Raw genomic sequence first — 14,204 nt, 5'->3', positions numbered from 1 at the left:
AAGTCGCAATTCGAGTGTGATTTGCAGTGACGTTTAAGGCAAAAGTATTGTGCGACTCTATGTCGCAGTATGTGGCAGGTCGCAATGCGACACAATAGGAAATCCTTACATCCAATGTCGCAATGTGCCGCTGTGCTTTCAGTGTCCCGTAAGACATGTTGCCATGTAGCCATAGCCTAAAGGTATTGTAGAAGTGTAATTCTAATGTCATTGTCCCAAGTTGAAAGTGTAATGTATAGTACCATACCCACAACACCTCTGTGGGAAAAGCACAATGAAAGCATCTTCTTAATGTAACCACACACACAGCAGAAGGTCCCCGTAAAATACCCGTACATGCCTCCTTCTTATTTATTATCTTTTCATTGTGCAAACAATATAGAACTAAGAGTCCACTATGACATATATTAGCTCATGCTTTGACATGCGATCTAATACACAGTAGGAAGCTGCTCTAGATGTCACGAGCCTACATTAAAGCTTTTGCACCAATGTCATAGACACTTCCTGATAGAGACGGGAGACATCACATTTGATTTGGGCTCTGGATACAGATACAGTATTTACATTTACTACACATATATATTTTATTAGATCTGGTGCTACCTGTTGTTGTGACAGATAAAAGCTTTTCACATAAAGGCTGTCTTCTTATTACAAACATATAAAAGATGAGTGCTTGGCTGTACAAATAGACATGCTTGTCAATGATCATCTCTGCATGGAGCATCAACGACTCGGCAGACTTGGCATGGGTTTCCAGCTTGACAAGTCTCATGTGCAATTATTTATTCTGCCTATTTGTCACTTTATGCTGCTTGGATTATAAATCCACTAATCTGTGGCATAAGGATGGCTTGCACAATTGTGAAATCAAACATCAATTCATTACTTCACCTACCATCAATGAACATTGTCTGTGTGCTTGTTATCTATCACAGGGTTCTCCAAACCATGCCAAGGTATCACTAATTGGCAATCAAACTTTGCCTGGCTTCTCACACATCTTCACAGCCTCTCCATAGGAGGTCCTAGGAGCGGCTGACACCTCAGTGGTCTGTTGCTTACTGTTGCGGATTGCATTCCCGTCAGTACATTTGCCTCTATATATGTCTACTTGACAACATCTCAGTAGGTTCTTACATTTGGTTTATAGAAGCAGATTTGACACTGAAGTCCTGAGCTAGAAATATTTAAGCAATTAAAAGTAAACACAAATTTTTGTCTTTTGTATAGTCCTAGTTCTTGTATTTTTTGCTATGTATTTTTCAGCTCTCGGATGAATTAAATGTAATTCAATAGGCACCTACACCATGCAAAATAGCAAATTGGCTTTTTTCGTGGGGCGATAATTTTCCAATCGAAACAGTTTTTGAACGACTAGTGGTAATATACCGTAGATACAGGAAAAATATATCTTTGTACCATGTTAGCTAATAGAATAAATAATAGGGATGGGATGCATTAAGAGAAGCTTAGAGTCTAGATGACGTGACGTAATGATCCCCCTCTACTCCTCCTTGGTTAGTCCTCATCTGGAATGCTGTGTCCAGTTTTGGGCACCAATTCTTAAAAAAGACATCGAAAAACTGGATCAAACTCAGAGAAGAGAGACCAGAATGGTGAGCAGACTGCATGCATGCTATCACTAAGAGGAACGGTTAAAGGATTTGGGAATGTTTAGCTTGCAAAAAAGAAGGCTTAGAGAAGACTTAATAGCGGTCTACAAATATCTGAAGGGATGTCACAGTGCAGAGGGATCATCCTTATTCTCATTTGCACATGGAAGCACAAGAAGCAATGGAATGAAACTGAAAGGGAGTAGATGCAGATTAGATATCAGAAAAAAACTTTTTGACAGTAAAGTTGATCGATGAGTGGAACAGGCGGCCATGAGAGGTGGGGAGTTCTCCTTCAATGGAAGTCATCAAACAGAAACTGGACAGACATCTGTCTGAGATGGTTTAGTGAATCCAGCATTGAGCAGGGGATTGGACAACATGACCCTGGAGGTCCCTTCCAACTCTAATATTCTATGATGAAGAGCCCTGAGTAGCCTGGAAAGCTGCTACTTGTTGCCATTTTTTCAGTCAGCCATTAAAATGTACCAACCACTGAGGACTCTCACTTTTTTATATTTTTCTAGCGGTATTTTGTCATTGATCCCTTTTTTTACGCAGGCAAAAAAATAATCATGTGTTGTCAGCATATCCCCAGGTCTATACAGGCATCGGCCGGTCACTTCCAATGGAAACTAGGCGAGGCAGAGAAATAGCTGATCACAATAAATGAATCATATAAATACTATTAAATGATCACTGATGGCTGCTGGCTACCGGCAATCAATTTAACTTAAGGCTCCTGCAATTAGGACTATGGCTGCCATAATGCTATGCTTGGAATACCTGCGCATACCAGGCTGACAAATAATTCATTGTGCCTATTTCAATGTTTACACAGAACTTTTATGGAAGTGAGAAACCCTATGTTGGAGCTTGTACCATAAGTTTTTATTACACCTCTTTCCCTAGGTTTTTGCACAGTTCCAAATAAGTGTTGTAATTCTTGACACAAAATGTGTCATCTTTCTAAATTAGGGCAGCGATGAAATGCCCTAGAAACAAAGCCAACAAATTTCTCTTAAATATCTTCCCTTCTAATGGACATTAATTAAAGCCTATCAACACAAGGAAAATTGCCAATGTTTTACATAGTGGAGATAAGAAATCCAAAGGGGAATACTAGGAGTGAGTATGTGAAGAATATAATTGCGCTTTTAATGTCGCTTTATATCTTTCGAATATGCAATAAGCAAAATCTTAAAAAAGAGCATCTTCCTTTCTGACACTCATTGCAATCAATTATGCATCTAAGAAACGCCAGACCAAAAATAGCTATTTACTTCTTCCTTGGTAAGAAGAAAAGCTTTCCTTTGCACTTTTTAAATTCCCTTTCAGTTACCTTTTTGACAATAACAACTCCTTCCTGCGTCTCCTTGTCTGTGATGATTTGAAACATGTTGTGTTCATCTCCATCAATGATTTTGTATTCTGTCTCGGCATTCACACCTTCATCTGCATCATTAGCTTTGATTCTGCCAATTGCAGTACCCACAGGAGACGACTCGGGGGTCCGGAATTGATAGGTACCTGGAGAATGAGGAATAGAAGCTTTCAAAAATGTTTTAATGGTCCCTTCACAAAGCTTCAGAAAATATTATTTGAACAGACTTGCGACAAAAACACCGCAAACAGATTAAAGTGACAGAAGTAGTAGAGCAATGAGTGCATTACTGGAATCAGGGGAACCGGGCAAGAATCAGAAATTATTTTTATATTTTTGTGATACAACTAACATTTCCCTATGTAGTTGTGCAGCAAATAAGAAAACAAGTTCAGTTCTTTGTAAGTTGCATATAATGAAGCATCAAGAGACGGGCAGGTCTGGATATTGACATGGGCTGTCTGAGGACAAAGCACTGTACAAAACTTTCCAATATTTTATAATATTTGTATATTTTATTACTTGCAAGCTTCTAAGCCAACCACGATATGTATGTGCCAAGCATATGTCAGGGAAGTGAACTGGTCGGATTTGCATTTCACAGTCAGTGACATGAAGCAGAATGGCCTATCTTATGTATAGCAAAGACACATGAATGACTAACCTCCACACGATGAGTCGCAAACGTGCCTGACATTTGACTAGCTGCCACCAGATGCCTAGTTTTTACTGCATCACCCTAAGTTGACCAAAAAATCCAGCCTGGGCCTGACTGATGCTTTAAAACATATTTCGCTCAATGTTATATCTATATTGTGCACCAGATGTCATTTATTTTTTTATGTCATTAACTGTCGTTAGTATGGAATAAAAAAAAGATTATAGTCCGGCATAACTTTGCTATGAGGGAGATATCAGGGAATATCTTTAGCATATTTATGGATGGGCAGTTTGTACAGTACTTTACTAAAATACAACAGCCTCATAAGCATATATATCAGACTGTGAAACGGGGATGTGAAACTGGCCCTAAGCAGTCATTTGGCAAAGGTATGCAGACAGATATTGGCATATACACTGCTCAAAAAAATAAAGGGAACACTTAAACAACAGAATATAACTCCAAGTAAATCAAACTTCTGTGAAATCAAACTGTCCACTTAGGAAGCAACACTGATTGACAATCAATTTCACATGCTGTTGTGCAAATGGAATAGACAATAGATGGAAATTATTGCCAATTATCAAGACACCCTCAATAAAGGAGTGCTTCTGCAGGTGGGGACCACAGACCACATCTCAGTACTAATGCTTTCTGGCTGATGTTTTGGTCACTTTTGAATGTTCGTTGTGCTTTCACACTCGTGGTAGCATGAGACGGACTCTACAACCCACAGAAGTTGCTCAGGTAGTGCAGCTCATCCAGGATGGCACATCAATGCGAGCTGTAGGAAGAAGGTTTGCTGTGTCTGTCAGCGTAGTGTCCAGAGGCTGGAGGCGCTACCATGAGACGTGGAGGGAGCCGTAGGATGGCAACAACCCAGCAGCAGGACCGCTACTTCCGCCTTTGTGCAAGGAGGAACAAGAGGAGCACTGCCAGAGCCCTGCAAAATGACCTCCAGCAGGCCACAAATGTGCATGTGTCTGCACAAACGGTTAGAAACCGACTCCATGAGGGTGGTATGAGGGTCCGACGTCCACAGATGGGGGTTGTGTTCACAGCCCAACACCGTGCAGGATGCTTGGCATTTGCCACAGAACACCAGGATTGGCAAAGTCGCTACTGGCGCCCTGTGCTCTTCACAGACGAAAGCAGGTTCACACTGAGCACATGTGATAGACATGACAGAGTCTGTAGACACCGTGGACAGCGATCTGCTGCCTGCAACATCCTTTAGCATGACCGATTTGGCAGTGGGTAAATAACGGTTTGGGGTGGCATTTCTTTGGAGGGCTGCACAGCCCTCTATGTGCTCACCAGAGGTAGCCTGACTGCCATTAGGTACCGAGATGAGATCCTCAGACCCCTTGTGAGACCATATGCTGGTGCGGTTGGCCCTGGGTTCCTCCTAATGCAGGACAATGCCAGACCTCATGTGGCTGGAGTGTGTCAGCAGTTCCTGCAAGATGAAGGCATTGAAGCTATGGACTGACCCGCCCGTTCCCCAGACTTGAATCCGATTGAGCACATCTGGGACATCATGTCTCGCTCCATCCACCAACGTCACATTGCACCACAGACTGTCCAGGAGTTGGTGGATGCTTTAGTCCAGGTCTGGGAGGAGATCCCACAGGAGACCATCCGCAACCTTATCAGGAGCATGCCCAGGCACTGTAGGGAGGTCATACAGGCACGTGGAGGTCACTCACAACACTGAGCCTCATTTTGACTTGTTTTAAGGACATTACATCAAAGTTGGATCAGCCTGTAGTGTGTTTTTCAACTTTAATTTTGGAGGTGACTCCAAATCCAGGCCTCCATTGGTTAATAAATTTGATTTCCATTGATGACTTTTGTAGGATTTTGTTGTCAGCACATTCAACTTTGTACAGAACAAAGTATTCAATGAGAATACTTCATTCATTCAGATCTAGGATGTGTTATTTGAGTGTTCCCTTTATTTTTTTGAGCAGTGTATATCAATATTGATATTTTATTTTTAAAGCACCATTAATTCCATGGTGCTGTGCATGTGAAGAGCTCTTACATATGAAATACAATTCTCCCACTTGGCACCACTGTATTTACCTGGAGGTAAGTGAACCTACCTGGAGGCTACATATTCAGTAAATGTTCAGAAAGTGTTAATGTCTATGTGAGAAAACATGCTGTGAGAGGGTTGTTGAGAAGAAGTAGGGAAACATCAGGTGGGGAGTCTTAAGGCCCCTATTCACATTAGATTAACGTCAGCTGAAACTGCCAATATCGATGGGTACAGTCACAGTCTAAGGTGTATGGGGGTTCTGACAGATGTTGTTGGAGAAGTAAAGGATCCAGTATATTTGCGGAACCTTTTGTTTTCTAAGAGGTATGCTGACAGTGGCTCTCTCATAAAGAACACAGGAGAGCACTGCAGAGCGAGCACTCCTGTGTATGGAACAGCTGGCTAAAATAACTGTTGGACAAACAATTGACCAAATCAGCATTCGTCCGATAACTATCTAATGTGTATGGGGGCTTTTAAAGCATCCAGGAGTGGAAAGCCCACCCATTTACTTTGAGCGTTCATGTGTTTCTCTGTGAAGAGGCCTAAGCTAGTGCTACACTCATCTGGCAACAAGTTGTTTTCCTGGAGAACATAAGGTTTGAATTCAAGCTGCCCCATCCTTATCTCCTAATATTATCAGTCGCGAGAGTTGGGTGGCCCCTATACACAAAAGATGGTTGGCCAGTGTTTTTGAAAAAGGCAGGTATGGACAACAATGGTTTAATTTGCATGGGGGTCTTCAAAGTTCACCCATCTGCTCGTATTGTGTTGTTACCCCATTGTATTTCATGCATATATTTTTTTATTTGCAATAATAACAATTTTGGTCACAACAAAGGTGCGGATGATCATTTGTGTACCTCATCTTTGTTCTTTTGTGTGTATCATTCCTGAAATAAAACTAGCTTTCCACTGTACTAGATGGCCAAAGAACACAATAATCTCTTTCTGCCGGGAACGCAGCATGTGAGAACACATGTGGAGGAACAAGCAGCTTTATACAAAAGGTTCCAATTCTAAATGAATCAGCCTAAGATATTTCAACAAGTAAATTTTGTAAAAACGTTCTTTAACAGTCTTACACAGTCTAGAAATGGCACTGCACAAGGTAAATACAACATCATGGCCTATTTCCTACATAGCAAATGTTTCCTGGCCAATAATCCCAAACGTCTGATTGGGTTACATTGAAAAATGTTCTTTTGGGTGTTTTAGCAAACACTACAGATGTAATGGACAGCCTAGGGCTAGACAGAGGACATTTGAAGTATTGACTCCATTTTTATTCCATAATGCAATTACAGCACTTTTGTGAGGCTTTCTTTCTAGGACTTTTGTTTTATGGTATTGCTCCCTGACAAACAACAGTGGGAGCCGAAAGACAGATGCTACACTGTGATGAACTCCGAGAATAAAATAAGTTAAAGCTTCAGAGATTTGAAATGCACGCCAAAGAAAATGTGTAAAGATACATTCATTTCAAACATGATTACATTTCATGGTTAAAGGAATCACAAATAGTTTCTCAAAGGAATAAACGTTAGGCGCTCTTGTTCAGGGTAAGAGCAGACGCCGTTCAATTCTAAACAAAGACATTATCCTTCACATCGATATATAGGATATACAGAATTCAAAATATCCCGGTAAAGCCGGAAGGCTGAAAAATCTGCCAGCAAAATAAATCAAAATGCTCCGCAGAGCAACATTTAATGCTATTTTCATCCCTACGGGTTTAAAAATGTGAGGAAACCGTTTCTCTGCCTTAGTTCTTATTTTTCCGTAATCTGGAACAGCTCAGAAGAAAATAAACAGTAAATGGATCTTACTCTGAGGGAAGCGCGGAAGGTTGTCATTGACATCTGATAGATTGATATTTACAGTTGTGGTGCCGGACAGTCCTCCCATCTGTCCCCCCATGTCTTTGGCCTGGATCACCACTTGATAATGCTCCTTGTTTTCTCTATCCATATTTGGCAATGCGGTCTTGATGACACCTGCGATATAAAAGTAATGATTGTATAATATTGAAGAGCGTCCTTGTGACAATACGAGTGACCTACATATTGAGCGTCGGGAGATCCATAAACATTCACTGAAGTCAACGGCGCTCGTTACAGTGTGTATTTACAGCTTGCTTGGAAGTGCCCGGGTGATAATAAAAGAGGAGAAAGGTTTTTATTATAACAGCTAGATTTTTCCCCTTGGTCTTCTCTACTACTTTCAGCCAGCAGACATTTTTCTTTGTTTAACAAGGAGAAAAATAAAGTTCTCTTTTTATTGCAGTCTAGTTGTAACATCTACTTATTGAGCGATAGCGCAATACACACAGAGCAGTTTCTCCAAGAGAGTATGCTCTCAGGACACAGGATGGTGGATAGTGGGGTTATAAAAAAGGGAGCACAGGGTACTTTGGGGGCAACCATGCAGGGGTTTTATAATAAGAAAATACTTTATAATTAGGAGACCTGAACAGGATTACTACACAATGAGGCTAATAGAGCTATTGCTGTAACTATTTGTCTTTCTCACAGTTAAAGGGGTTGTGCACAGCACATGCGGATTATCATTGGGGAACATAGCAGACCTTCTATCAAGCGATTTTTAAGCGTTTTTGCAGCGGAATTGCTGATGCGGAAACGCTTAAAAAACGCATAGTGGGCACACAGCCTAAGACTTCAATATTGGGTGATGTAAATACACCCTTGCTTAGGTATTTTTTACACATTTGCTACAGTTCATGCATTAGGAGTACATATAAATTCCTAAGTTATTGAAGTGTAAGATTTATTTCCTGGAAATAATTATACAACAAACCCGATGAATATGTTTTATACCTGTCAGATGTGACTTCGTGTAAGGCAGTATTCACTATCGTGTATTTTTGTTGTGGCGATGCCGCATCTGTTAATGGCATAGACATTAATTCAAATACCTTCCTACGTGTGATGCATTTTCCTCCGAGCACAATATAATGATGTGTAAGAAACAAAATAAGAACATGATAATTACATTTGCATTTCTAAAAGGCATTGCACTGTTAATCAGTGCAGGCCCAGCATCATTAATGTGTATAAGTCGCTAGGTAAATGTGTTTTTTGATTCACTTAAGTTGTATATGTGTGTATGCATATGTCTTCTAACCTTGATTATACACTGTATGTATAAAAGGGATTGTCCAAGACTTAACCATAGACTTAATTGGCTTTAAAATTGCGAGTGATGGAGTCCGGGTGTTATTGCAGCAGAGAAGCTAAAATCTTCAATTGAAAGGGAATCTGTCAGCGGGTTTTTGCTATGTTATCTGAAGACAGCATGCTGTAGGGGTTAAAACACAGATTTCAATAATGCCTCTCTTATCAAGCTCCATGGTTTCTTTGCTTACAATGATTGTTTTAGCACCAGGAGCTTATCATTGCTGGGACACAGCAGCACATGCCTCCTCGTCCGACACGCCCCTTCCTGTGATAGGCAGCCCACTGTCTATGAACATTGTATATACAGAGCCTGGTGTGGGTGGGGTTAGCTTCCTCAGCTCTGCTGTATTGCTAAAGCTAAAAGCTCTGATTGTGCGAGAACGGCTGCACCCAGTAATCTAAGTGATACATCGTTGGATTCAGAGTCTCTTTGCCTATATCATGCTGCTCTCAGATGAGGTAGCAAAAACCTGCTGACAGATTCCCTTTGTCAGTGCTGGAGCGTTGAGGGAGCTAACAGGTGAGCAATGTTTCTGTCTTTTCCTCTTCGAACCCCTCAGGCTGAATAGGTAAAGCTGATCGGTTCGAAAGAGATTAAGAGGTAGTAGTAACAGATTTACGTATGATGTTTCTTGTCTCTTTAATAATATATGCACATAGAAATTATTAATTTGTATGAATATTGAATCTGAAAGAATGAAGAAAAACTTGCCTATTGTATCAAAGTACCTAGTATGACAAGATCTTCAAAGTGTCTTATATCCCAATACTTATCCGGTTACTATGAGTGAGTGTAGAGTGCCTTGGTTATTTGGATGAAATCTCAGTCCTATTTCTTGTTCCAAGAGAAGCTATTTTGTGTACAACCCTAATTATATTTCAGCTTTGATTCTTAGGTTCTAATAACATTGGTGTCATGCTTACAGATGTCTTGCTCGATTGAGTTTGTCAGTTTGTGCAGGGTGGAAAATGTAATCTCTTTCAAGTTTTGTCTAGTATGTCCTAGCTTGACTTAACATGTCATCTTCAATTACCGAAACAAAGATACAGCTAAGGTCTCCTGACCTGTCTCAGACTCGACTGAGAAGTATGGCTGTCCCTGCAGAATACTGTAGACGACTTTTGCACTATTTCCATAGGTCGGATCGTCTGCATCATTGGCTGTGACTTGAACGACAAATGTTCCTGCAATGAAAACAAAGGGGATGGCGGAATTAGCAAAAAAGGTTTTCACGAGCAAAGTGAGAGAAAGAACATGAGAATTTAACTGAAAGTGATGACTGAGTGATTGAAAAATAATGAAATGAATGAGACAGGATGAAAGGGACAAGTGAGAAAAAAAAGCCGAAAGTGGAAAGATCAAGAGAAAAGAGTGAAATGAAAGAAAAATAAAAGATTATGAGAAAAGAGAGGAGATAGAATCAGACAAGCAAGGAGATAATTTAAAATCATATAACACTATGTATGCAAACACTATTTACTTACGAATATAAAACAGTATAGGATGAGGTGACTTGTATATCAGTTACTATAAAGTTGTATTAATATTTTACCATTTCTGTGCTAAATAATAATCCTCTTGATTTGATAGTGATATGCTTGCCAATGTAGCCAGGAGATGTAGCAAAAAGCCCCTAGAGGGCAGCACCTATTGTGACAGTACACAGTTAATACCACGTGTGACCCCTCTCCTGCCTTCATATCTACAATGTATTCTGACCTCATTACACATGGACCCACCCATCATTCCACTTACACTATGGTCTAATGACCAGGGGGCCTACTTTCAACTTCCATTACCACATGCCTCTGTTTCATCTGCACATGGTCACAGGCACTTCACCTAGAAAAGGTTTCCGTCAATGTAACAGGATGGCGGCCGTTGTAATTGTATACTGATTACCTCCCTAAATAAAACAATTGTAATATGCTATTTAAAGGAATTTAGGAATTTATTCATAACAACATTTTCTATTATAATATATTTATTATAATGTATTTATAGTTTCTTTATTTGTTTCCTTCTTTTTTCTATCTCTATTTCCCATTCACACAGAACCCCTTTAAGCTAGGGATATCATGTTGACGTCTATTGTCACACTGGTGAGTGTGGGCCCACTGCACCACAGGGCCAGGCTTACCCTGGAGGAGCCTAACTAAGTGGATACCTGGTCTTCAATAGAGCCTCTGATGGTGAGGTTAGGCTTGTGCTGCAGATACCACACCAGGCCAGTCCCTGGTACGGCAGTAGCTGACCCCAAAGGGGCAGGGATGCAGCAATGAACTTGGAGAGCCAGACAAACCAGGATCTCATACACTGGATGAATGGATAAATACAACGAATACTGGAACAAGTTCAGACAGGGCCGGTTCAGGAACACAGGATGGAATCAGGTACAGGGTCACATGTACTAGTTCAGACTGGACTGGTAAAGGTTAAGACTCAAACTCAGACAAGGTGGGTTCAGGTTAAGACAAGGTAGAGGCAGGATGGGTTCAGGATCAGGTTCAGACTGGAAGAATACAGGGACCTAACAACTAAGTAGCAAGCAAGAACTAACAATGCACTAAAGTTCCTCAGGCACCTCCCTACAAGGGAAGGTGCCTTAAATACTCAGTATCTCCCAGCTATTGGCTGGTGATATATCCAGAGTGCACACACTAACCCTTTAAGAAGAAGGGAGCACGCATGCCCTAAGTGTGCTGCCAAGAGACCTCTGTGTTGTGTGCAGGCCCTGGGACACAGGAGCCGTGGCGGATGCCGGAGCAGAGGACGCAGCTGGGCGACCGAGTTAGTAAGCATGTCAGCATCCCTGCCGGGGGGAGGGAGGGGAACCATGGAGAAACGCTGGATTTACAGTTATTAGAGGTAGATGTGGTAGCCCTTGTTTTATAGATCGGTTTGGGTCCCAGTAGAAAGACCCTCAAATATCAAACATGGGTATTGATAAGCAGAATGGATGCCTGGGCATTAGTTACCCATAGGGACTCATTGTATACAAGTGTACTACATGGTATACATTTTTGTGGCTGTATGCTGTGTTTTTCTACACAGTTAAATGAACAATATGCAGAGGCATATAGTAGTCAAACTAAGCAAAAAAGAGCAGACATTTGTCCTCCGTTTGGTGACTGGGAATGGGGATGTTAACTTATACGTTGGGAAAAGCTCCTGATGTATACTTTAGGTTAAGTGCTACACTTGGTCCGAATCAATGTCTGAACAGGAGCCCTGAAAACCTCCTTTTACCTGACATCATCTGTACCTATTCTTTTGATTTGCCCACCTAGCGCGATATCACATATGTAGCTAATAAACATGAGACCTGGGGGTTCCATCCGGTAGTAGAGGGGTTCTTAGGGCTCCCGTCCAGTGGCGACAAATTACTGCTATGGCCAATGGATCGGAACCTGTGAATCAATACGCACCAACTCTATGTGCACAACCACAGTGTATATTATACCATAAATGCTAATGGGCAAACCCATCCAACACAAAAAAAATATGAAAAGAAAATAACATGGTGCAGCGTCATTAATATACAAGTAATACCCTAGCAAGCACATTTTGGATTAAGCCATGCATTTTAAACACAGAGGCGTTAATATAGTCAAGGTAAAAGTTATATAGCTTAACACAGAGTTTTCAAAATTACATTTCAATGGAAAATGAAACTGTAAAATGTTCTCTCCAGAAATAAATCCCTATAATTTCCTTTTATTCTTACTTCTTACTGTTACTTTCAAAGAGGGAGGACTTCACATTGAGAGAAAGCTCTCAGACTTATCACCTCGATATGAATGCGTTGCATTGAATCATAGCTCCTAGCATTAGTAAAACATTCCTATTATATGAGACGTATGTTTCATTAACTGGCCATCCTCAGGAAGGTTCATACACCACTTACATTCACATTAAATTGCTTTGTACATCATTTAAGCAGAAAAGATAGACATCCTTGCACAATCGCTCATTAGGCTCCAGCATATCGTCAGGCTCTTCAATGTAAAAAAAAAAATAAGGATCCTTTTATCAACAGGAAAATGTCCCCTTCTCAGATTCGTGCCATTTCCGAGGCTTCTGATGTGCAAGGTTAAATATGTCAATCAGATAATGGATGAATGCAGTGACATATGGTGAAAAGTAGGCTAATGCACAGATAATTATGAAATGAGTTTTATTCATGTGATGGAAAGAGCATAATTTTATTAAACGTATTAATTTAGCCCCAGTGCACACAACAGGGGGTATATGTAAAACTACGCACTAGTGCAAACTGCATCTGTACTTATTTATAGGGCCATTACGTAAAAAGTCAGCTTATGTTGTCTAATCATTTTCTTTTCTTCTGTCAAAGTCAATTCAATTGTCAGAACATCATATTTTACATTTTCTGATTTCTCATTCATCCATAGAAAACAGGGTAAGAACCTATTTTGTAATGGCATTGCCATAGTATTTAAGAATATAAAAAAAAAAGACCCAAGCAAATCCGAGGGCTTTCATTCTGATAAGGCAATATTCAGTCTCATATAGTGCTGTCTAGATAAATTCAATGTGCATCTGTCTTCCATGGGTCATTTTTCTGCGGTAAATCATGACTTCTGACAAATCTGCACATTGCCGAGCTACAGAAAAATAAATTCATGAAGCAAAAAAAATGAAAAGAAAGAAAAAAATATATATAAATATATATATGCTATTATTTTTTCTTTTAGAACTTACTTTCTATTATATTTTAATATTTTTATATGAAAAAAATAATATATATGTATGTGGCACCCCAGGGGTCTGGTTTCCCACAGTAATGTAATGTTATGTCTGAGAGCAGGTGGGAGGTCCTTTGGTCAGGGATCCTGTGCATGCCACACCTCCTGCCCAGTCTTGGGAGGGGAAGAACTTCCCCTATATAAACCCGGGGCTGAAGCAGGGTTAGTCAGTCAAGGAGAGTAGAGACAAGAAACAGTCACAGGAAGAAACAGCAGAAGCTCAGTGGGAGCAATACTACTACAAGTCAGGGGCTGGCAGCTGCAGAGCTCGCCCTGACTGAGAAGCTTTCTTACCGGACCCGGCGTCCGAGGCTGTGGGGACTAACTCTTACCCAGCAGCAGAAGCCGACCGGCAGGGGATTTCAGGTCCTCAGGCCCAGAAACCCCGAAGGCACGGTCACACGCGTGGGACCAGCGCCGCCATCGTGGAGCGGAAGCCATTAGAAGGCCCCGAGTCACCGGCCATACGGGTGAGCACCACACGGTACACTCAGGGACGTGGGCTACTTATATCCGCTTCTAGCAAGGT

At 40.9% G+C, this 14,204-nt stretch overlaps 1 protein-coding gene across 2 annotated transcripts in view; it reads right to left on the bottom strand.

Moving 5' to 3' along the window:
• LOC141265487 (cadherin-6-like) overlaps nt 1–14,204 on the bottom strand; it is a 343,088-nt gene that overhangs the window by 80,954 nt on the left and 247,930 nt on the right. For both annotated transcript variants that reach the window (XM_073678638.1, XM_073678639.1), the window contains 3 exons: nt 9,971–10,090; nt 7,538–7,705; nt 2,962–3,149 (listed from right to left, as the gene is read on the bottom strand). In XM_073678638.1, coding sequence (XP_073534739.1) covers nt 2,962–3,149; nt 7,538–7,705; nt 9,971–10,090 — 476 coding nt within the window. The remainder of the gene's footprint in view (nt 1–2,961; nt 3,150–7,537; nt 7,706–9,970; nt 10,091–14,204) is intronic.

The sequence above is a fragment of the Phyllobates terribilis genome, unplaced genomic scaffold, assembly GCF_046119375.1.
Source record: "Phyllobates terribilis strain yellow unplaced genomic scaffold, ASM4611937v1 Scaffold_4__5_contigs__length_816908805, whole genome shotgun sequence".
Classification (NCBI taxonomy): Eukaryota; Metazoa; Chordata; class Amphibia; order Anura; family Dendrobatidae; genus Phyllobates; species Phyllobates terribilis.
Note: the sequence above shows the minus strand (reverse complement) of the source record. Positions and strands in the feature narration are given on the sequence as shown.